The sequence below is a fragment of the Simochromis diagramma genome, unplaced genomic scaffold (assembly GCF_900408965.1).
Source record: "Simochromis diagramma unplaced genomic scaffold, fSimDia1.1 OVJJ01000352.1, whole genome shotgun sequence".
Classification (NCBI taxonomy): Eukaryota; Metazoa; Chordata; class Actinopteri; order Cichliformes; family Cichlidae; genus Simochromis; species Simochromis diagramma.
Genome location: NW_024386759.1, coordinates 1158022 through 1184256, shown reverse-complemented (window position 1 = coordinate 1184256; position 26235 = coordinate 1158022). Strand labels below are relative to the sequence as shown.

Sequence of the window (26235 nt, the reverse complement as noted above, 5' to 3'; positions counted from 1 at the left end):
TTCTGCATGTACACATATTAGCTGTCAGTAAGCAGAAACAGTTACGCCGCATTTAAATTTTCTAAGATACACAAATCTCAATAGTGTGATAAAGACATGAAAATACTGTTGGTAGGGCTTGTGAATTACTCATCGAATAGAAGTAATCTCAGCTGGCTGTCAGCACTGAAGCTTTCCAAATAGTAAATACCAATCTGACGTTAACGTTTCCTTTATCCTATTCTCCATCACTCCTCCTCTTCACCTTCTTTACTGCCTAATAAAAAACAAGTTATTTTTCCTTTGCGTTTTTGTTTCCAAGTTTGTTGTGGAAACATTTACAAATCTGTGAATGTGGATTTTAAAATTGTCAACATGGTTTTACAAGTGCTACAAAGAGCCGTTATTTGTGGAATTTTAACTTCATTTCAATTTCATTTTAAATGAACAATAAGAGTCTACAATTTCACTGTTACACAATCATTGTGTCAAAGGTCTACGTAGTGTTGAGAGGAATTTGAAGAGCACTCTGCATTCAAATTTTAGGTAGAAAAAAATACACTAAAGTCAAATAAAACTTTCATCAGCAACGTATTTGTGTTTGTCCTCACAGACAAAATTATAATCTGTGGTTAGTAAGAAACTTTAAACAAAAACCCTGTTATGGAACATTTAATCAGACACAAAAATAATTCTTCAGCAAGATTTCAATATAGCATAAAACAATTACCATCTTAAAAAAATTGGTTTGAGACCAATACACCTAATGAAGTGTAAGTAAATTTACCGAGCAAGTTGTTTCTGACACAACCACTGGATTCCCACTGAGTCCCAGCAGCTGGTAATTACCAAGGTATAAGTGCCAAACTATGAATAATACAGTGTGGTTACTGCACAATTAAACTGGGTAGCAATCAGTCAATGTTACCAAATAGCTATTTGCCAGTTCACACCTGGAACGGAGTAATGAATAATATAACATCTTGTCACCCCCCAGTGGAATTAGGTGGAGAAAACCAAGATCGGCTGTACTGGTGCAAAAACACAAATAAGAAAATTACATGTTAGTATTTAATCTCCGGTTTGTTAAAGATCATTTGCTGAGAAGTCCTTCCTTGCAGAATAATCTTTCATTCTCCTCACTTGCATTCACATTTTAATATGTTTCTCCATCCAGAAGACTCAAGTTATGACATAGTCACAATCACAGCACTGGTTTGTTTGGGGGGTTTTTTTGTTTTTTTTTTAGATCCAGCAACTTTTCTTGTACCTACTGTGAAACTGGAGAAAACAGCTTGTAACAAAGTTGTTCATTGGTGATATTAGCTAAGCTGTTTGAAATGTTACAGTTGAAAATGCAAATATGAATGCTTGAAAACATGACAGGCAAATGAAGGATGTATTTAAAGGGTGCAGCAGATGACAAAAAGAACTTGCTTAGTATCATTACAAAAGCCTAACCTTGACATCTCAGCATTTGTCATTAACTTCAAATCCTGGAATGCCATTTGAGATTGTTCTGGCCCACAATAAACCCATATTTCTTTTTATTGCTTATAACTAAACAATGATTTTGTTTATGTTTACATTAGCTTTAGAATTAATTATAATTTACTGTCTTTATTAGTCTTGACAAATAACACAGAAAAAGATGCGGCAATGCCTAATATCTATAAACATTCACTGCCCTTCAACAGAATATTGAAAAAACGTGTTAAGTTTAATAATTACTTCCTCTGAACTGTCAGCATGTATATTAGACCCCATTAAATGAAGAATGAAAGAAGTCTCACTATTCATAAATAATTCCGTCTCCACATCCATCACTTAAAAAGCCATCACTTGACCCAGTTGTCTGAGCTAATTATGGGCCAATGTCCAACCTTCATTTTACTTAAAAAATCTTGAAAGAGTTATTATAAAACAGCTGACAGATAATCTGCTGATTAATGGTTTATTTGAGGAGTTTCAATCAGGATTCAGTATTCATCACAGTATAGACGCAATAGTGAAGGTTATGAATAATCCTCTTATGGACTATTTGGCAATGGATTCATCTCTATTGTCGTGTAATACTGTGCTGCTGTCAGGTTTTGGACCCAATGTGCAGGAATCGGGACAAGTTGAGACATGAAATCATTTTAACTTTATTGCTGATTACTTGCAGAAGATAACAGAATACCAAAGCTGGAACCGGAGCAGAGCAAGCAAGGGAAGTGAAGGAAACGGAAAGGAAAGGAAACACAGAGGAATACAGGAATACAAACAAACAAAGGGTTTAAATACACAAACAGGAATAGGGCAAAGTGAAGACACCCGGAGAGAAACAGCTGAGCTGAATACACTTAATCACATAATGGAAACCAAAACTGAACACAATTCAGAGGACAAGAGACTATTACAATAAACAGGAAAAGCAGACAGAGACTATGACACACCAGCTTGACATAGACAAAAAGGGAAACAAACATGGAGACATGACTGACTCGGGAAAACGAGACAAACTACAGGGCACAGTGGGACAGGACAAAGAAAGGGACATAACTGGGGAAACAAAGGGAACAAGGGAAAAAGGGAGTTTTTCCTTCCCATGTTCATTAAGTGATTGCTCATAGAGGGTGGTCTGATTGCTGGGGTTTTCTATCTATTATTAAACTGAATTGAGTTGAATATGCCTGTTGTCAGAAATATTTCAGGATACAGATCCTTCACCAGTAATACATAAATGGCCTCAAAGCCACCCATCTTGTGTACTTGTGAATTGTTTTCTTTTGGCTGCTTGTTTATTTCCAAAAGGGGTTGCCACGGTGAATATTCACTTCAATTTTCAATTCAATTTTATTTATATAGCGCCAAATCACAACAACAGTCGCTTCAAGGTGCTTTATATTGTACATTAGATCGTACAATAATAGATACAGAGAAAAACCCAACAATCAAGTGTGTGATCATGTATGAGTTGTATAGTTTTAATGTTTTATTTGGGAACAGAATGGTGTGTATGTGTAAGTTTGATGATGGAGTTTTTATTATGAATGAATGATGAATTTTTATGAATTATTATGTCTATTTTTATGCTTAAGGACAACAGATGGAAATTAGCCCTTGGCTATAATCTGGTATGTTTACATTCATGTAATTTTTTTTTTACATTTATGTTCATTAACATGCACTGTCCTAAATAAATAAATAAATAAATCATAAGACCCCCTATGAGCAAGCACTTTGGCGACAAAGGAAAAACTCCCTTTTAACAGGAAGAAACCTCCGGCAGAACCAGGCTCAGGGAGGGGCGGGGCCATCTGCTGTGATTGGTTGGGGTGAGAGAAGGAAGACAGGATAAAGACATGCTGTGGAAGAGAGCCAGAGATTAACAGCAAGTATGATTCAGTGCAGAGAGGTCTATTAATACATAGTGAGTGAGAAAGGTGACTGGAAAGGAAAAACTCAGTGCATCATGGGAATCCCCCGGCAGCCTATGTCTATTGCAGCATAACTACGGGAGGATTCAGGGTCACCTGGTCCAGCCCTAACTATATGCTTTTTAAACCTAATCTTAAAAGTAGAGATAGAATAGATTGGCATCATTTGGCATGTATGCTGGATTGAGACTGTCACTGGTCAACATGTTAAAAAAAGTTACCCTACTCTTCACTTTTCATATCACTTTAGAATGAAATACGGTCACTGAGGCCTGTACTGACAAGCAGGGGTTTGGGTTATCCAGATAACTTCAGGGTTAACCCTGGATTTTCTGTACTATGAAGTTGGATCCCTTCTTACCAGGGTAAATCACCATAGTAAATTATGTTGTGAGATTAACCTGGTCAAGTAGGTCAAGTTCTAGATAAGAGATTAACAAGTATTAACTCAACACCTACTGTCCAATCAATTCTCCAGAATATAGCCAGAATATATCACCATTTCTGAAAGAACATCTGTGGGGAGAGTAGGTCATGTCTTTGTGTTCCCCTAATGAACATTAGTAATAAATAATATCGATTTACTTACTCTGTCTGCAGAGTTGTCAGACGGAGTGATTTTTTTTTTTTATAAAAAAGAACCTTTATTTAATGTGGAACGGATGCTCCAAAGAAAAGTTAAAATTAACTTTAGTGGGTGAAGGGGGCCAGGGGGCCAGAAACTCTGGCTGCAGAACAGTTCTGGGGAGTGGCCTGTTACAGAGGCTTAACAAGGCTCAAAATCTGGGGCTGCTCATGAGGGCAAATAAATGGAGGGAAGCTATCCCAGGCTATACAGGATGCCCTGTGCATGGGGCCCAGGATTCTCACATTGCACGGTATTCTCAGGCAGCACAGATTGGGCATACAGCTGACTGTGGAGGCAGGTGTTCAGGATGTGGCCAGGCTCCCCTCACCCTCAGAGCTGGGACTGTGCAGGGTACTCAGTCTCTGGGTTTGCTGTCTTGGCCTCAGTCTCTGGCTAACCTGGGTGGCAAGACTAGTGAGGAGCTTGCTTGGGTGGCTGTGCTGCTGCAAAAGTAATGAGGGCGGCTTTTGCGCAGTAGGTACAGCAGGTCACCGACTGATCGGAAGGTTGGTGGTTCGATTCCTGGCTCCTCCAGTCTGCATGTCAAATACTAACCCCAAGTTGCTCTCCGATCCATCCATCGGAGTGTGAATGTAGTTAGAAATAATGTATAGAGAAAGTGCTTGTGATTGGGTGAATGTGGCACGTTGTATACAGCACTTTGAGTATTCCGGGAGAGTAGAAAAGCGCTATATAAGAATCAGTCAAGTCACACCATAATGACTGAAATGAGTACCACTGGGCTGCGAAATCAGCTTAAATGAGAATACTTTTCAAAAGTTAAATTGCAGGAATGTCTTAAAGACCTGGATGGCCGCTAACTTTCTGCTTCTTAATTCAGATCAAACTGAGGTTATTGTACTCGGCCCCGAAAAGCTTAAAAATATGGTATCTAAGCAGATTCTTACTCTGGATGGCATTACCTTGGCCTCCAGTAACGCTGTGAGGAACCTTGGAGTCATTTTTGACCAGGACATGTCCTTCAACGCACATATTAAACAAATATGTAAGACTGCTTTCTTCCATTTGTGCAACATCTCTAAAGTTAGAAATATCCTGTCTCAGAGTGATGCTGAAAAACTAGTTCATGCATTTATTATTTCCAGGCTGGACGACTGTAATTCATTATTATCAGGAAGTCCTAAAAACTCCCTGAAAAGCCTTCAGCTAATCCAAAATGCTGCAGCAAGAGTCCTGACAGGGACTAGAAAGAGAGAGCATATTTCTCCTGTTTTGGCTTCCCTTCATTGGCTTCCTGTTAAATCCAGAATTCAAAATCCTGCTCGTCACATACAAGGTCTTAAATAATCAGGCCCCATCTTATCTTAATGACCTTGTAGTACCATATCACCCTATTAGAGCACTTTGCTCTCACACTGCAGGCCTACTTGTTGTTCCTAGAGTATTTAAAAGTAGAATGGGAGGCAGAGCCTTCAGTTTTCAGGCCCCTCTTCTGTGGAACCAGCTTCCAGTTTGGATTCAGGAGACAGACACTATCTCTACTTTTAAGATTAGGCTTAAAACTTTCCTTTTTGCTAAAGCATATAGTTAGGGCTGGACCAGGTGACCCTGAATCCTCCCTTAGTTATGCTGCAATAGACGTAGGCTGCCGGGGGATTCCCATGATGCACTGGGTGTTTCCTTTCCAGTCTCCTTTCTCACTCACTATGTATGGACTACTTGCACAATCACTTCCGCGTTCTATGTAGTCCTGCCCCAGTGCTTCCGGTGTGGTTAAACCATGGCGACGTTCTACAGTCCTGCCTACAAGAGCTCCCAAAATTGAACATCACTGATGATCATCGGATTTGCAGAGTGACGACTACCCCCGCCAGCAAATTAGATAAAGGATTTAAGTTATATGCTGCATCATATATACACAACTACGAAGGTAAGAAAACGTAAATTAACCGACAAAGAAACGCTAGCTAACGTCAAATGCAAACACTACGTTACTCCGCTATGTCCTTCATTTGATGTCAATTCTCTATATTACATGTTTTCTTAAACGGTATTTTATGTCGTCCGAAAGTATAGTTGAGGTTTTCTTAACTAATGTCACTTTTGTTGTTGAACACTGTTATAATAGCGATAGGTAGTTAGCTAACTAAGGAGGTAGTTAACTAACTAATGCTACTCTTGCTAAGTGTAAAGTATATATGTTTAAGACGTGCTGACATGAGTAATACAGAAATAATGCTAATCGTACTTGTATCTTTATTCAGTGTCCAATAAAGACAGGTTGTCAGGGGAGGTCGGTGTGAGAGCCCTGTGCTACAGGTCAATGAGGAAGAGTGAGGCACCACACAGACTAAGTGTAGGCAGGAAGCTGTGTAAAGTTGTTAATCCCCGTTCAGTGGGGTTCAGATCATTTAAGCATTAGTTAAGTTCATTCCTAAAGGCCCATCAGCTTGAATGTTTTCCTTGTCTCCCTGCTTTATCACTCCTAATTTGACTAGTCAGATAGTTAAATCATGTGTTTGGGTGATCAGAAACATTTGACACCAAGTTAATACTGCAAATATACACAATCAAAGTTATTACAGTTATCAAGGATGGTTAAGTTGTTTTAATAGGGAGAGAAGGAAACACTAAGCATTCAGGAGGGTAAGCCTGTAGGGGTCAGTAACCATAACACTGAACTATGTTCCTGTTCAGCTCTTCCATGAAGATGTTACATTTTTAAATTTTTGTTCTTTCTTCTTAGATTAAGCTTCTGGATTCATCGCTGGTGATACTGACACATAGTCAGTGCTCCTGTGTGGCAGGCGCTGTTATGTGCAATCACACAGTGGCACTGCTCTTCCAAACAGCACACTACTCACAACTCAGAGTGCCGGTTGTCCCCCCTGTGCATAGCTGCACGGAATCTGAACAGCAATGGCACAAGCCACGGACAGTGGTAATTTAAATGAGGTTAAAGTTTTTGAATTAGTCCATGTTTGCATATGAACAGCAACACCATCCATAGTAAATGTGTCTTCTGTTAGGATGTGAAGCCAGGACCCATCAACTCCATGATCTTCACTAAGCCGGTACCAAATAGGATGGCCCAGACTGGAGTACGGTAATTAGATTTGTAAAATTTGGTTTCATGTTGCTATTTGTTCATACATACATGTGTCACAATAGGTATTAATTTACATACAACATTACACTTTCTGAAGACGGCTAACTCAGTCATGTACATATATATCCCAGTCTCTAACTTATGCACCACTGTTTTACACCTTTTAGTTTTTAGTTTAGTTGTTGTTCAACTGCTCATCAGTGGGATGTAGTGGTGTGACTTTGTTGTGTGGGCACAAGAGGACTACCTAGTGCAAAGAATATACATGGATACAGATGTGCACAATGCAACCAGAGGAAAGGCAGACTATTTCTTTTTTTACATATATATGCCAAGATACCTGTGTTTGGAAAAATGAACAGTGAAAACATAGCAAAAAGAAAAACAGATCCTTCAGGCTTGCTGGAACAAAATAACTGATGTTTTATTTGCAATGTATTTCATGAATTATTTTGTTGTTACATGTTACTTTTATGTGAAATCAATAAACAAAAAATGAAATTGATGCCATTGCTTAAATAAAGCAATGGCATCAATTTCATTTTTTAAAAACACACAAAACATTGAATTTGTGTAGAACTTATTTACATGGTATTTAAAACTCATGCCTAGCATACTGAGATACATTTAGACAATAACACAACTGAATGAAGAAAATGACAAATGGTATTTTTGATGTTACAAAAGCACAATGTCACTTATGATTTTAAAACGATTTAGTGATTTACTTTATAATTTTGATAAACAATTTTGTTGAATCTGAATAGTAATATAGTAGTATAATTAAAAAGTATTAACATTCAACATTTGCAATGAATTTGAATTATCAGTAACTTAAACTCAACTATCAGCACTCAAGTACCAGTTCTGTAATTAAGTATTGTCAGCTAAGAAGTCCATGTTGCAATAATGCGGCTAACTGTGGACTGGTGTATGTTAAATCGGTGTGCCAGGTCCCTCTCCTTCAAACCAACTGACAGGAAAACCAGGAAAAGGAAAAAACTCGTCAATTGGCTGTAGCAGCTGCCTCTGGAAGGTGAAAACAAAAGGGAAAATGTTACTCCTTAAGCTATGAACTAGTAAAATTATGCTTTTCTTGGCTAAATGTTTTGTAATGGTTATGCATACCATACTGTACCATGGGGTAAACAATGAGGTGCTGTAGTACACAGATGTATGTATGTAGGATACTGAGTCTAGCATACATACACCTGTGTATGTATGCTATTGTACATTATGTAATGTTATTGTACATAAATACAATAACATTACACCTCTAGTTCTAACTACCAACAAACCCATAACCTACCGTTGATGTGCGTGCAGGTGTCAACACTTCTTCGTTCCGATTGGCAGCTGACTTGGCTCTTGAAACCCGGATCATTTTATAGCTGCAAGGCTCAATCAAAACCCAGAATGCCATCAAATGAGCATAGCTTGGAAATCTATTCACGAGAGAGACATACATCGTGTCAATCATTAATTAACATCCAACATTGGCATAAAATAATGTAAACTGTGACAAATATGCTAATGGTATGCTGTATAAAATAGTCTGATTAAGAGTATTTGGTGTTGTATTTTATCTGTAGCATTAGGATATCGTTTAAATACTAAAGCATCTACATAAAACATACAATCAGCAGAGAAAAAGTAAATTTCTATTGTGTTTCATTAAGACTGGAAACACTTGAAATTTAACTGATGGTGACCTTGGTATATTTTAAACAGTTAGCTTGAATAGAACTTAGGTGTACCTGGCATAGAATCGGATGTCAGTGTCGGAGCCAGCAAAACGCTGTAACCCAAATTCTCGCTGGACACGTAACTCCTGTATTTCCTTCCTCAGAGTCTCCACGTCTTTGAACAGGTCTTCTGCAGCTGATGCAGATATGTCCAATGCAGACGGCTCGGGGACTGAGCAGTAGTCATGATCTCTTGTAAGACGAACTAGTTCAGGGCGTCGCTCCGTTCTCTCCCAAACACTACGCTGCGGTGGTTCAACTTTATAGCCATTCCACTCAAAAAGTGTTGGTACAGCACCTTTAATAAGCCGCCTTCGACCATCGAGGGTTGTTGGCTCTATGAGTTGATCACTGGCAAAGTGTCTGCAGCAGACCCTGGTGTGAGAGGTAATCGTGAAATGATCCCGGCGTATGTTTACCAGCCATTGTCTTCTCAAGTCGCAATGGGTCGGAAAGCCATGAAAACTTAGTATGCCGTTAAATTTGGCTGAAGCCGAACAAAATAAGACACAGCAATGCTCGGAGTATTTCTTCTCCTGTTTTTGAAAATGTTCTGTTTTAAATACTTTCCTTGTTATACTCATTCTGAAGGGACATTAGCATAGCTACCGACAGATAAACAAACATACCGGAAACGCCCAAGCGGTAGTATTTGGAAACGGAAATACGTCACATGCCCTAGTGCAAGTAGTCCATTAACAGACCTCTCTGCATTGAATCATATCTGTTATTAATCTCTGTCTCTCTTCCACAGCATGTCTTTATCCTGTCTTCCTTCTCTCACCCCAACCGGTCGCAGCAGATGGCCCCGCCCCTCCCTGAGCCTGGTTCTGCCGGAGCTTTCTTCCTGTTAAAAGGCAGTTTCTCTGTTTATTTATAGTTTATAGTTAATTGGAAAAAATTAACAAAAGAGGATACAACCAAAACTGAGAATTAGATTATGAAAAACAAAGTGAGATACAAGACAAACTTAAAATGAACAAAGATGCAAAAGACATGACCCCTCTGGAGATTCTTTGATGTAACTTTATTTTTTTAACATGATTTTATAGAACATGATATATTCCTACCCAGCCAACATGTATATATAGGCCCCAACTGGTTTTTGCTCGTGCTGGATGGGTACCATGTGGGCATGGGCTCAAACTGGGCTTTTTGTATGGGGCCTACTTGGGTTTTTCACATTAAACCCATATGGGCAATCTCAAGTGGGCACTTTTAGTAGGTCCTAGCTGAGTCAAACATGGGAAACACTTAACTTGGTTCAAAATGGGAAACACACGTAGGACCCACCTGGGTTTTCCACCTGGGATAGACATGGGCAAACACAGTCATTTAAGGATAAGGTGCTGTTGTGTGCCCCAGGTGGGGCAACGTGAGGTAATCAATATATATTTTTAGTACTGATGACACAGGTGGGGACCACCTGGTCAAACTATATGGGTCGCACATGGGCAAATGCAAGTCAGACCCTGAAAACATGTCTATGTGGGCCCCATATGGGTTATGTTAAGTTAATACAGGCATATATTTTATGTGGGCTCAAGATTGTTTAGTATATATGGGACCCACTTGGGTTTCTCATATTAAAGCCATATTGGCAAAACCAAGTGGAAAATATAGTAGGTCCTTGCTAGGTCAAACATGGGAAAAACGTCACTTGGTTCAAAATGGGAAACGCACGTAGGGCCCACTTGGGTTTTCCACCTTGGTTAGACATGGGCAAACATAGTCATTTAAAGAAAAGCTGTTGTTGTGTGCCCCATATGGGGCAAAGTGAGGTAATCAATATATATTTTTAGTACTGATGACACAGGTGGGGCCTATCTGGTCAAACTATATGGATCGCACAGGGGCAAATGCAAGTCAGACCCGGAAAACATGTCTATATGGGCCCCAAATGGGTCATGTTAAGTTAACATGGGCATATATTTTACATGGGCTCAAGATTGTTTAGTATATATGGGACCCACTTGGGTTTCTAACATTAAATCCATCTGGGTGGGCATCCAATGTAGGTCCTAGTTGGGTCAGTGATGGTAAATGTGTGCATTGATTCAAAATGGTAGCACATGCTTATGTGAGGATTCTTCTTCTGTGAAGAGCCTGAGAAAGTGTTATTTGAATAAAGGAGGATTTATTCCAAACAAGCCCATCACAGATTGCACACAACCCAGGGAGTTCTGAAAGTCAAATTGTAAAAAGAAACTCAAAAGAAAGTATCAACATAACTCTCTTTTATAACCTGCAGACGGCACCCATGGGGTACCATTCTCTAACAAATCACCCTAACTTTAACATATTTGGCACAACCTCAGTCTATCACTTTTGCTATCCTTACGTACAGTCAGATGTTCTTTATCCTTCATTTCTGACCCTCTCAGTATTTAGCCTTGGCTAGCGAATGTACTCAAAGTCCACGTTGAGACCTCAAGATGTTATGTGTTATCAGACACTACAACCCAGCTGTCAAGTGAGACTATAGGAACTTTGGTGTTTTTGAACATTCAATGTTACTCAAAACACTCCGCACACTATTCCAAATAACTGGTTTAAAACTGGTTACGTTTTAATTTTAGATTTCATTTTAAGTACTTAATTTGAACTTTCAGCGCTCTGCATGGTGAGGGTGCATGGTGAGGCTCAGATAAGATAAAATAAGGACTTCATGATTCGTTTTAGGTAAATTCACTTGTCACAGCAGCCATAATAAGTGATTAAAACGGACGCAAGAGTAGAAAAAAAGAAAAGCAAAAAATACAAATAAAAAACCTAAGATAAAAGTGAATTACACAGACAAAATCCAGATTTGGCATTTGCAAATTAAGGGTAACTGGTTGTTCAAACAATTAAGACTATTTACTTGAGCAAATATACAGTTGAGGATTTTTAGTAGATCAGACACACTCTACTGCAATAGAGAAAAGACAGTTAGCTACATGGAAGTTGGAAGTTTTGGTTAATCAGATCCAGTAAAGCTCCTGAAGTATATTACCGATCTGTTAAAATGTTACTCTTCAAACTTGTGCCCTCAAAATATATAACCAGTAATAATTTATATTTTCTTTGAACTACTGGAAAGAAGAGGGAATGGGGTATTTCAAGCAGTCACACTTCAACTGTGAAACTCCCTTGTCTTTATGAAGTATTGACACTATTGAAACTTTTCAAAAGCAGTCTAATGTTAGAAGAGCTTTTAGGTAAACTGTTTCTGTTGTTATTCTTCTTCTTATCATTATTATATATTTTATTAATTACATTTTTATTATGATGTTGATTTGGGTGACAAATATTATATATGAATTTTTTTAAACATATTGACCATCTCTATACTTAATAAAAAACTTAAAAATAAAATTGTTCTTTTAAATTTGTGCATTGTTTGACTTTTAAATTGTTTGTATGAGGTGTAAAATGACTTTTTAAATAAAGTTGTTTTTAATGTGAGCAGCTCCCATCGCGTCGTTTAAAATGAGGGAGGAGCAGATTGCACCGCGTAGCAACTACTCTTTGCGGTCTTTCGTCAGTTGCAGCCTTTTTTCTCGCTGGTGTTTGAGAACATGGAGGACAAAAGGATACCAAAGAATCGAAAACTATGACAAAGGTAAATACTGAAAGTTTGATAAGTTTTTATCATAGGTTATTTTAGTTATTTTCTATAGTTCTCCTAAACAGTATAAGGGGGATAAGCATAACATCTTTAGCTAGTTTTAGTGGATTCCCGCTCAGGTAACTCGGCCATTATGCACTACCCAGTAAACAAAATGGCTGAACAGTATGTTAATTTTTGAACATGAGCTAGTCATACCATGTCACGTAAGATACATGTGCAGTGTAGCAAGCTCACCTTATAGCAGTGTAAAACATGAGGCGTATGAGGTGATTGTTTAAATTTGAAAACCACTGGGGACCACTTATTACTATGTCACCAATTGTTTACTTATAGGAAATTTAGGATTTATGTCTGTCAAGTCATTTGTTCTGGCATAAGTCACCATTTTGATATATCTTCCTGTGTGTGACTTTAAAGTCTGTCAGCTAGTTAGATACATTTTTGCACTGCTAGTGTTTGCTGCTTGAATTTGTCATGGTCCGGAGTCTGCGACTCCGTGTTTATGTTTAGTTTATTAGTATTCTGTGGTTTTGGTTACCTTGGGTGTTTGTACTCTTCTGTTTCATGGTTCATGTTCCTATGTTCTGTGTCCCCCAGTCTGTGTTAAGTTGGTGTGTTATGTCATTGCGTGTATGTGTTTCCTGTTTTATTGTGAAGGTCTGCATCTTATGTGAGTGTTTTCAGTTTGCCTCCCTAGTCTCGTCACGTTAATCACTCCCGGCTGTGTTCCCCACCTGTGTGTAATCTCCCTGTGTTCTCTGAGTGTATTTAAGTTGTGTCTTCTGTCATGGTAGTTGCTGGTTCGTCTGTGTTGTTTCCCCTCGGTCTCCCTGCAGCTCTCCATGTGTATTTCCCCGGATCTCCCTGCATCTTCGTTTCTGGTTTGTTTTGTTAGTTTTACCCAGTTTAGGTTCCAGTTTCATGTTCCCTGCGCCTTTGTTGTTTGTTTTTCCCTTCGTTAATAAATACTCACCTGCACCAGAGCTGCCACGTCCAGGTCCTAAATATTCCACACGGCTTGCCCCAGCAAACCGTGACAGAATTAGTCAGTTAACCATATAAACACATGCAGTGCCTTTCAGACCTTTAATGACACTGTTCATTTTGTGCATTAGTAAGAGAATCTTTTATATTAAATTATCCTGGGAAAAAATGAAAATGTTTGTATTTTTTTTCTCATGCACTTTCTTTCACTTCCTTATCACGTTTAAATTCTTCAAGATCACAAACACCATCTTTGACAAGTAAGTAACTTTCATATCATTTGTATTACTTATTAGCCATATTCAATAACTTGCACAGATTATTTTGAAAAGTGATGGTCCTTGGGGCATCCTTGAAAGTAGTGCATTACTTAATTTTATTTTATTTTTTACTGGTAATCAATAAATATATATATATCTCTATATCTATCTCTCTCTCTCTCTCTCTCTCTCTCTCTCTCTCTCTCTCTCTCTATATATATATATATATATATATATATATATATATATATATATATATATATATATATATATATATATATATAGGCACAGAAGGCAATGATCAATTTTAAAATTTAACATTTATTTAAATTTCTATCTTTTATGCTAACAATAATGACAACAGCGTTCTCTTCACTTGTCCCACAACTCTGACAGTTTTGGTCCTCTGCTGCCCCCGCAATTGGCTGATTTCCATCTGAGCTACTACTGTCAACTGCATTAAACTGATTTTACATCGTCTTGTTATTCTAATCTTTATCTGCGTTTTGTACTCCAAACATTCACACCTGCTGTTAGTAACCAGAGCTCACAAGAGTGTAAGGCGTGTAGTTCAATAAAGTGATCGATGTGTTCACTAGCTGATTTCAATAAACCGGTAACTTATAAAATCTATATTCTATAGGAAGTACATTACTGATTAAAGTGGTAATAAACACAGTAACCAATAAAAATTTAAATTTCCTGTTATAAATAAAAATACTGCTGTGAGCTCGGTTTTCTAACAGCAGGTGTGAACATCTACAGTCTTTCAGCCCTGGTAAAGATTTAAAAATAAAGGCATTAAATAACATAACATTAAACACTAAATGAGTTTGATGGTGCTGACTGCAGCAGCTCAATGTTAATCAGCTGATAGTGATGGAAGCAGATGAGCGTTTTTCATCATGGTTGTTGGAGTTGTGTAATATGCTGGTATTGATATGATCAAAAATGAACTGAGTTGTTTCCTATTCTATAGAAATTGTACATCTAATTAATAACAAGGCTTTCTGCTGATGTTATCAATTAAAAATTAATTGTTTTATTTTTAAGCAACAACTTTTTAGCATGCAATCACTCCATGCCATACAGGACAGATTTGTAAACTGTGCGTACAAAAATAGACTATTTTACAAAATTGCTCATTCAACAAATGTAAATCACAGTAGATTTTTTTGTTGTAGGCACTTGGCCCAGCTCCTCCGGGGGAATCCCAAGGCATTCCCAGGCCAGCTGAGAAACATAGTCCCTCTAGCATGTCCTGGGTGTTCCTCTGGGTCTCTTCCTGGTGGGACGTGCCCAAAACACCTCACCAGGGAGGCATCCTAACCAGATGCCAGTATCTAATCTGTCCTTTTTGTATGTTCCCCTCAGGTTCCCATGGTAGCAGATATAGGGGGAACAAGTGTAGACGATGCCACAAGAAGGATGATGAAATTCCTCATATCACCTGAGCTGGCTGTGGAGTACAACATGCTTGGCCGACATGGGAAAAAAAAGTTCAGGGATTTGCGTCTTTTTAATGTTGTGTATGGTAAGTTAGTTTCACTTGAGACATTTGAACTTTAGAAAAATAAACTTTTTTAATAAAGTGTTTGAAAGTGTAACTGAGATTGGTTATCATGTAATTTTTATATATTTTTTGAGGCAAGAAAGTGAAATAAACAGTGTTCTTTGTAAATCATCACCAAAGGAAGTAAGCTAAGGCTAACTTTACTTTGGCTTTCCCATTTTTCTTCTTCATTTGCAGAGGCACTGAAGAAAATATTTAACATCAAAAGTCAACTTGCAAGAAGCAGAGAAGGCTCTGTCCAAGTGGTTCACTGGAGCTAAAGACGGAGGAGGACTGAGGGCTGCAAGGGTACAAAATAGACTTACGGCTCTGTAAAAAAACAAAACAGAAACCCTGCTGATTCAAGATAAGCTTTTGAGTCTTCCATCTGACTTTTCCCCCATATTGCTTCAGTTCCAAATATCTAAGGAATTTTGATGTAGTTTGACATTTCTAGTTTTTCAAAAGTTTACGCACTTTGGACAAAATAAATGTGAAAAATGTTGTTTTGTGTATCCTCGTGATTTTTGTAATTTACAAACTAGTTTTTGTTTGCAGTCAGCTTTAATATATTTGGTGTCTTTGTGTCACAGAACCCGTATTGGCCGTCTGTTAAAGATAGGCTAAAAAGTGGGTTTTAAGTGGGATTGTCCGTGGGTTCCATAATGGCCCCATTTTATAAGCCCGTGTGGTACCCACATGGTATCCACAAAAAAACTTGAAAAATTGAAAATTAAAGAAAGCGGAATCGGCTGTTCAAAACCCCACAAGGCTGCCCGCTGGGATTGAATTGAGTGGTGAGTTCTCAAAATGGGCTCACTGAGTGCAGCACGAATAAGATCTTGGAGAAGCTTATGGCTGCTGTGAACACTCAGAATAAGACCTCTGAGTGAAAATCGGATTACATCTTGGAGAAGCACTCAGAATAAGACCACTGAGCAAAAATTGATTACATCTTGGAGAAGCTCACTGTGGCTGTGAGTTCTCAGAATCTGCTCTTTGAGCACAAGAATGACAACATCATGGAGCGTAAGTTTGATAACATCATGGAGAAGCTCACGGCTCTCCAACAGGAGATTGAGAGACCAGTGTCAGACTGTTAGAACAGCTTTGAAATTCATATGAGTTGTTCGCACTAAAGTACAAACCATCATCACTTCATGCGGCTACCACTTCGGCGCCAGCTGTGATCTCAAGGCTGGAGCTGAACAACAACACCCTGATAACAGACTGTGTTTAGACTGTTCTTCCTATCCTACGCAAGGCCACCTGGGTTGGCTGGAAGACTGTTTACTTAGCCTAGCAGGGCGAAGGACACTGTCTCAGCTGAACTCTGGACACACACACACACACTGATACATACTCATCCCCCTCCCTTTCCAAACGCCTTCGATGCTTGTCCCCTCCCGGGGATGGCGGTCGACTGGACCAGCGCAGACATGCTGCAGGACCGGATGCGCTGCCTACACTGGCTCTCTCTTACCCTTTACCCGCCCCTGTTGCTTACATTGTGTTTCTATGGTGTATTGATAGTCATGTGCTTTTTGTACTGAGGTGTTTTTTTCTGTTATCAAACTGTTCTCCCATTAGGAGCTCGGTCTGAGTGGAGTTTTTTTTTTTCTCCTCCTCTCACCTCATGTTATGTATTTTCTAGGGGTGCAACGATACACAAAATTCACGGTTCGGTTCGGTTCGATACTTTGGTGTCACGGTTCGATATTTTTTCGATACAAAAAAAATGTTCATGCCTTTTTAATTTGTCATTTATTAAAATTATAAATATATATTTTAACTCAAAAGTACAGTTTTTAAATTTAACCCTAACCCTTGTGCGTGTTTTTTATTTTGACAGCGAATGCGCACCTGCGGACCACTTATGTGCAGCCCTGGTTATTTAGCTCATCATATTGCAGCTACAGAAATTCTTTTGTCCATGAAACCATAAAGCTGCACTTTCTTTTTGCCTTATAGTCTGATTTGTCACAACTTCTCCGTTTTGTGGTAAGCTTTTCTTTGGCTGTCACTTCTTCACCCTGACCTGTCTTATTTGGCTCAGCAGAACTGAAATGCTTTTACACATGCACTCACACATGTTTAAGCTTGCTGCGGGAGATTTCACTTGTCATGTTTGCATAGTAAGCTAACGATTAATAAGACGATGTCAGAGGAATTGGTGCACAAATTATCATCACTCACAGATCAGTGCTGTCGCTCTCTACACACAGTTCGCACGATTGCAAAGTGAAAGCAAAAAAACAAGCGCAAATTCAAACGCGATTTCAATATGTCACATATTGACAGTGGCTCACCGATGCCAATGACATAATTACCCAGCTACATTTCTGAAAGAATGCAAAAGCATTGACATATATTTTTCCTACAATAGCCTGACGGGCAGGGAAGAGATAGATTTTGGTAGCCCGACTGAAAAAATCGCTAGCTCCGGGACGTCGGGCTAGCGATATTGCAAGCCCTGTATCTGATTGAGGAATCACTCATCTTTGGAAAAGAGAGTTTATTACAGAGAAATGGCTCTTTCCAAAATAAAAGCTATACTATCCGCTTCTTCTGGGCTATATTCTCAGCAGCATAAGGAGAATCATGTGCTAACAGCTGTCTAAATGACTCGGCTAAAGTTAGTAGCATGCTTGCTTTTTTTTGTCTGCTTCCACTTGTCTTTGCACTAGGATGATGTCGGCGTAAATGTGCAGTCATATTCGTTGTGTTCCCACTAGTGCTTTCAGGTTAATCTCGTTGAAATGACCTTAACGCCACAACACGGCAAATCTCCGTTAACGAGCTACCGCCGATCGCTCCGTGCATGGGGCTAGACGGCAAACACGTTAACGAGCTAACTGCGCTAACACACTAGTTCACACCAATGTAATTGAGCATTGCATGGCACATCCAACATACTGTTTTACTTTAGTCCATGACTCGCTTACCTTCAGGGTCATACGTCACATGAAAACCAAAATAATTCCAAACGCCAGATCTGAATGAGGTCCATGTTGCAAGTAGAGCTTAACTTCTGTCTCGCTAGCTTGCCCTGCGCTCTTCCTTCTGACTATGCTGTCTGTGTTGAGCGCTCAGTGGATCTGCGCTCGACAGTGCAGCCTAGGCGGAGTAGTCGAACACAGATTCACTGAGCGCTCAACACAGACAGCATCGTCAGAAGGAAAATTGATAAAATAAATTACAAATGTTGTATTGTTCGATACATATGCGTACCGAACCGAAAGCACTGTATCGAACGGTTCAATATCGATACGAATATCGTTGCACCCCTAGTATTTTCGTTTGTTTTTTCCTATCAGCCTACCTTTCTGACATGTCTTCCCAATGTGTTGTTTGTGTAAGTTTGGTCAGAAGGTTCCTTTGTAAGTGCGCATGCGACATTAGCGTGCTGCCTGCTGTAACCCCAATTTCCTTTGGGATTAATAAAGTATTCTGATTCTGATTTTGATATAAGTGGCACTGTAGAGCAGTTTAGAAACGCCCTTGTCTGAATCCAATAAAATACATAACTTTTCACTGGACCTGAGACATATGCAAAATCTATGGGTTTTTGAGCATGTTAAGGATCCCAAATTCCAATTCATTTGCCTGATAATATGAACTGAACAATTACAATACAGCTTTTGCACTGTTAGTGCTTGGGCCCTAATAAGAAGTGGAACAGATGCAATAGGGCCTTCACACTTTTAGTGCCTGCACCCTAATTAGCAGTTACTAACAGCAATTAACTAAGGCTAAGAGTGGCAACAACAACAGTGCTCACTGACAGAAAAGTTAAGAATATTTTTAACAACTCACGTCAGTGTCACTGTCATCTGTGAGAAGTGAGCTTTACTGGCTCATCAACTTGTATCAGACTCCTTTCAAAAAGTTTTATTTCTCTTCAAAACTAAATAAAGATAGATGCTTCTCACCCAGCATTGACAGCTGAGGTAAACAAACAGGAAGATGGACAACAACCTAAAAGCTCTTACTGGTCACTTTGCAATCTGAGTACATTCACTACAGATTAACCATGCCCAGAGTTTTTGAGGTTAATCTAGGATATTGTAAAAAATTTAAGTGATCATTAATTCCCCGTAGCCATTAAGTGGAAAAATCGCTAGCCCGACGTCCCGGGGCTAGCGATTTTTCCAGTCGGGCTACTGGAGCCTGCGAGCCCTGTATCTGATTGAGGAATCCCTCATCTTTGGAAAAGAGAGTTTATTACAGAGAAATGGCTCTTTCCAAAATAAAAGCTATACTATACGCTTCTTCTGGGCTATATTCTCAGCCGCATATTAAACATATCAGGTCCCCATAAGGACTCATGTGCTAACGGCTGTCTAAATGACTCGGGTAAAGTTTGTAGCATGCGTGCTTGTTGTTTTTGTCTGCTTCCACTTGTCTTTGCACTAGGATGATGTTGGAGTAAATGTGCAGTCATATTTGTTGTGTTCCCACTAGTGCTGTCAGCGTTACTCTTGTTGAAATGACGTTAACGCCACAACACGGCAAATCTCCGTTAACGAGCTACCGCGGATCGCCCCGTGCGTGGGGCTGGACGGCCAACACGTTAACGAGCTAACTGCGCTAGCTCCCACCCATGTAATTGAGCATTGCGTGGCAAATTCAACATACTGTTTTACTTTAGTCCATGACGCGCTTACCTTCAGGGTCATACGTCACATGAAAACCAAAATAGTTCCAAACGCCAGATCTGAATGAGGTTCAATTTGCCATGTTGCAAGAAGAGCATAACTTCTGTCTCGCTAGCTTGCCCTGCGCTCAGTGAATCTGAGTTCGACTACTCCGCCTAGGCTGCACTGTCGAGCACAGATCCACTGAGCGCTCAACACAGACAGCATCGTCAGAAGGAAAGTTGATCAAATAAATTTAAAATGTTGTATTGTTCAATACATATGCGTACCGAACCGAAAGCACTGTATCGAACAGTTCAATATCGATACGAGTATCGTTGCACCCCTAATGGATATACATGTCTACATATATATGTATGTATGTATATATATATATATATATATATATATATCATTTTAAGGGCACTGAGATGGTGCAATTCTTATAAATATCCGGGTGTGTGATGAAATGCTGTATACATTTTATCAGAGTGTGGTGGCCAGTGCTCTCTTTAGTGCTGATGTGTGTTGAGGGTGCATCCTGATGGACAAAAAATCAAGCTCAGTGTTTGGATGGAGACTTGACTCACTTAAGACTGTGGTGTATATGGACACATTGAACAAACTGAAAGAACAACGGCAAAAACTCTCTTCATAGCCTCCCAGCTGGGCGAAAGAGCAATGACAGAACATGTCATTGCTGATAGGATTTTCCTGAAGATCTGAGCAGTTCAGGAGGTTCCTTGTTCCCATGGCAATAAGAGTTTTAAAAACTCTCTGTGAGTCTAGAGTAGAACAAAGAATTAAATAACCTGGTGTCTCTCATGTTTGGCCATGGTTTTGGCCAAAATTACAACAGGGAAACCGCATAGTGACAAATGTGAAACAAATAGATGGGAGTGTTCAGAACGAGACAGCAGGTAAGAATAGAGAACATTTATCGATGGCACTATCAATGCAAGTTTGTATTTCAGAAAGAAATCTAAAAAAAAACAACAACTCATGGAGTCAAAAAGGTTAGGGTGGTATCACTCATCCGCCATCACCAGTAAAAGTCACATTTGTCTTAAAAAATAAATCCATTATGCAACAGTAACAGAATTAACAGACTCACTAATGATGATGAACATTGTGACTTTTGTGTTGTTTTGCTTAACTGGGGCCTGCATTAGTTCTCAGAGGTATTACCATGTCTAACTGTACAATTTCCATCTTATATTTTGAGATGCCATCTGCCAGTGGCACATTGATCAAGGTACTTATTTTAAATATATAAAGATATAAAAATAAGTGTCCGATTCTATTTAATCAGAGTTTATTTTATTTTGTTAATGGTTTTAACAGAAATGACATTCCATGTCTTCTAGTAACATTCCATGTTACTAGAATAGAATAGAATAGAATAGAATAGAGTGCCTTTTATTGTCACTATACACGTGTAAAATGAGATACAGAGCATCTCCTACTCAGTGCAGACAAGAGTCGTGGAGTACTTCCATTTATGAACTACTACGACTACAGCAAACATGTGGAGGTTTAATCATAACTCACTGATGATGATTTTAATTGAATTTATTGAGATACACAGTGGCTAGTGGAAGCTGTGACAACATTAGATGACATGTTCATAATTAGCCATGTACTGTAGTGATAAGGTTGGGTATGGAAATCAGTGCAGTATACCAGAGGACCTAAACACATTTCATGGTCAGTCCACAACCAAAGCAAGCCATGTGCTAAATAGTGCCAAATGATTTTGACCACCATGCACCAGCACTGGATCCACTGCCTCCCGGTTTCTCTCCTTTGAATCTAAAAATGAATAGCAGCCATCAGTCATTGTCAGGGCCGTCTTTCTCCAGCCCAGACGGATGGGAGTGACTAATGTCACTGCATGTTACTGTCCAGCCCTCCCGCCTCCACTCTTGCTCACTCACATCAAACAGACCTGACAGGCCACCAGCTATGGACCAAAGGGGCACCTCAATGTCACCTTTTTAGATATTTGGGGGAGGTTGTGGGGGTGGGGACTTGTTGAGGGAACACAATCAGCTCCCAGCATCCCACTCTTTGTTTTGTTTGTTGACTGACAGCTGAGGTGCTTTCAATTGGCAGTAAAGAGGATGTTGCCTGACAAATCTCTCGATTGTTGGGTAGCTCACTATAACTTCTATTCATATCCATTTTAGTGGATTTATTCAAACACATCAAATTTAATTACATCTTTGAGAATATTCTGCTATTATGTGTGGGAAAGAACTGATTGCACTGGTTGTAGCCCATTTTTAGCAAGCAAAACATGTGCTGTTTATTTGAGATGTTGGGCTAAACAATACTTGTCCCAGTTATTATATTGAGGATAACAACTTTATCTCTTAGGATTGCTTTCCTGTAACAGAACATGAAATATCCTTTGTGTCTACAAACATGTTTGGAAGCTACATTAGAGTTATGTGTCTGTCAATAATGACTCTAAGTATTCTGTGTGCTAATGATTTTTATTGCTAGGGAGCATGCCTTAAATACAGTTGTGTGTATATGAAATTTCACTAAAAATATGCAAAGTCATTGGAAGGACATTTTTTCCCTTCCTTCAGTATATACAAAGCTCAATATTCTATTTATATAAAGAAGCTATAAAATTGCTTTGAAATAACTCAAATTTCTTTAAATAAGGGATGTGCATTCTTTTTTTTAACTAATGGATTTTACTTTACTAAAATGTGTTTTTTTTTTTTTCTTAGCAGGTATTTCTTTGTTGGGCATACTCTACTGTGGCTTTTGTGTAAGCCTCCTGAGAACCATCATTTATGCCCTCTGTAATGGACATTTGGTTTTGGTCTATAAGTAATTTGACTCATTTGAAGTCCTGATGTACTAAATAGAGGACATTCTGGGCTCTCCAGTCTCATGTGTTTGGTTGGCCTCTTTTAGCTACAAAGAGAAGGGAAATCACAAAAAAGTTCAATGGGATCATTCATTTTTCCTTGGTTCTCAGGAGGATATATCATATTTATTACACAGCAACAGCCACATGTTTAGTGTAGCATTCCAATTTTTCTTTTAAATTAATGACAAAATTGGTCAAATTTTATTTTGCAAAGTTGTGTTATAATCATTGACAGTATAAACATGGGTAGGTTTGAAAAATTAAGGTTTCAAAATGGTGCATTAATCATGACATGAAACTGCATGCTCAGTGGTCAACGACTTGTCAATCACCAGTCATCAGCCAGTGAGCGTGTGGTTTCATCTGTTTTTCTGCATCCAAAATGACACTGGTGGAAAAATCTTCTACATGAGACTACACAAAGACGTCAGTGACATCATGTCCATACTGTCAATTATAACGACATTTTTATCTAAAATTTGTTCTTCTTTCAATATACCACTTTGATTTCAAAGAATCATTAATTAACCCCTCTACTTTGATGAGTAAAATAGATTATTGTGAGTCCTCATTCTTTGCTCATTCTCAGGTATTTAGTGTGACAGTTAAATGGGGCCACACTAGAGAGCTGGGGGCCACTGCCAATGTTGTGAAGAGGCATCAGAATGATGCCCTTTTTGTGTTTCTGACAAATGTAGAAAAGGCATTCACTGGGAAAATGATTATTATTACTTTCTCTTGTTGTAGTAAGTATAATCACAGCCAATATGGTGTTTAAGCTCATGTAAAGAGAGTTAATGCACAAATTTTGCCAATCATGCAAATTATGAATGACTGCATAACATGAATACGACACATGACATTTGCCTTTTTTATGTCTTTCTCTCTCTGTGTGCCGCATCGTCGAATGCATAATCTGGCATAAACAGATGCTGATCGAGCCCAGAAGCATGGCATGGACGAGTTTATTTCAGCTAACCCCTGTAACTTTGACCACGCCTCGCTGTTTGAGCTTGTCCAGCGCCTCACTCTGGACCACAGGCTTAATGACTCATATTCCTGCTTGGTAAGTAAAACAAAATCTAAAAAGAGTCTAAAACCTATAATTGATAGAAAAACTGACAACAATGGTGGCTGTTGAGAGGGAAACAAAGAGAAACGATTGAGGTGTGCCAAATTTCACATGAAAAGTACTGAAAATCAGTGGCAACAGGTCTTATGGAGTGAACACAGGAATGCATTCTGTATCTTAGCAACCGTAGTGTCTTAATAATAACAAAATCTAACTATCAGTAAAGATGTGGTTTAATATGCTCGCATGATACTATTGTTAAGTGCTATTACAGAGTGTTATAGCATATTAACATCACTTACTTCATCAGAGGAATCCGACAACAGTGTTTCTGTGTGTTACCAACAGGGCTGGTTTAGTCCTGGTCAGGTGTTTGTCTTGGATGAGTACTGTGCTCGTTATGGTGTTCGAGGCTGTCATCGCCATCTATGTTACCTGAGCGATCTGCTGGAGAGGGCAGAGAATGGAGCTATGATTGATCCCACACTGCTGCACTACAGCTTCGCCTTCTGTGCATCCCATGTCCATGGAAACAGGTAAATATCAACTCCTGTCTCCTTTATTTGCCCCAAATGCTCCAGTCCTCCTTTGTCAATGCAGAAATCACTGAAACTCTGAATAACTGAACTCTGAACTGAACAGTTAACCCTCTCAGGCTCAAATTAAACTTTTTGTTGCTAATGCACAACCAAGTCCTGCAGTGGTACTTCTGAGTAAAACAAACTCATCAAATATGTATGTGGGGTAATCAGGTTGTTAGTTTTTAACTGTTGCAAATCGGCAACGCCTGCCTTGAGAGGGTTAACTAATAATTAAAACTGGAACAGGGGCAGACCACATATATGTGGATATGTAATATGTAACTTTGGGTTTGATTTGGTTCCAGCGGCTGATTTTAGTTTGATTTTGCATGTTGTTTTCATGCTCACTCTTCCATTTTTTTTCTTTTTTTTTGTGCTTTGTATAACCTTCTTGCCTTATTCACACTGTGACTTACCCTTCCTGCACAGACCCTAAAACCTGCACAGACCAGTGTGTTTGGCACAGTATCTTGTAGCCTTTTTACCCTTTATCCCTGAGATCCTTTCCCAAACTGCTCAAAGAGAACTGAAAACCACAGAGTTCATGATAAAAAAAAAGACTTTGGCTGTATGGTAAGATTTCCACAAAACATTTTTCTAACCAAAGGTTTCGATAACTGAAGTGTTCAACTCATCACTCAGCAGATAACGTACTGAAGAATCAAACGAGAGGTATACAGTAACCTATTCCCATAATATCACTAAAGGAGTATCACAGCTTCACATCCAGCTTTGTTAGCTGTTGATAACTGACTGACCCTAGAGCCAGTGTAGGTGTGGCTAAATGTTTCTGCCATTGAAAAGAAAGATCATCAGCACAGACAAAAAAAGGCTTATCAAAGGTAAACTTTAAATCTGAATCCAGCCTGAGACTTTCTGCGTGTTTGTCTGTTGGAAGATTGCCGTCAGTTTTACTCTAAGGAACAATTATTTTGCAACTTGTAGACACATGTATTTAAACACTGGTTAAATCCTGCATTTTTGTGCTTATGAGAAACTCTGCTGTCAGCTGTTTTACACCAGACTGTACGCTTGTTTTTTTAAAGCTGGAAGTCTGGACAGCACAATAAATGGGGATAGACGAAACAGCCCTTTACTTCAGTTTTTGGCAGTTTTGTCAGGTTGTTTGGGTCCGATTCCTGCCCTATTTTTTCTACCCCTCTTTTTACTGATTGTTCCTCGAAAGGAAACATTTGGTGTCTCCCCATAATAGCATATATCTTGTCCATCACTACTGACATAACTCACTACTACCTAATATAATTAGCATTTTATCAAATTAACCCATTATCTAAAATGTTATTACAACAGTTCCAGGAACTATTCAGTATGAGTGATGTGTTTTTCTAGATGATCTGAGCCAGGTGTGCTTGTACTGAGACGTCAGCCTATGGAACAAACTTTACATTACATAATCATCCCAATTCTGCTGTGACAAATTAAAGGCAAATCCTGAATACTTGATCCCTACACAAAGTTGCAAAGTTTGGGTCCGTTTGTCTCTTCTGAGGGAATGCTCACTGAAAATCAGGGCTCTTTATTGATTATAATAGAACTGTGTTGCATGCAAATCCATATAGTGCTAACCAGCGGTCATTAGGATATTTCCTCAGTGAATGGCAAAAATCAAGCAGGAACTTAAAGGAGTAAAGAACAACTCAGCCAAATATTAAAAACTATTTAAAATGATGTTGGTGTGTAAATGGTCTGTATTTGTATAGCGCTTTACTTAGTCCCTAAGACCCCAAAGTGCTTTACACCACATTCAGTCATTCACACACTGGTGATGGCAGCTACATTGT

At 38.9% G+C, this 26235-nt stretch overlaps 1 protein-coding gene across 14 annotated transcripts in view; it reads left to right on the top strand.

Moving 5' to 3' along the window:
• The window catches only part of LOC120731893 (calcium-dependent secretion activator 1), a 324336-nt gene that overhangs the window by 132460 nt on the left and 165641 nt on the right, over positions 1-26235 (top strand). For all 14 annotated transcript variants that reach the window (XM_040029354.1, XM_040029310.1, XM_040029241.1 and 11 more), the window contains 2 exons: positions 23710-23846; positions 24201-24388. In XM_040029354.1, the coding sequence (XP_039885288.1) occupies positions 23710-23846; positions 24201-24388 (325 nt within the window). The remainder of the gene's footprint in view (positions 1-23709; positions 23847-24200; positions 24389-26235) is intronic.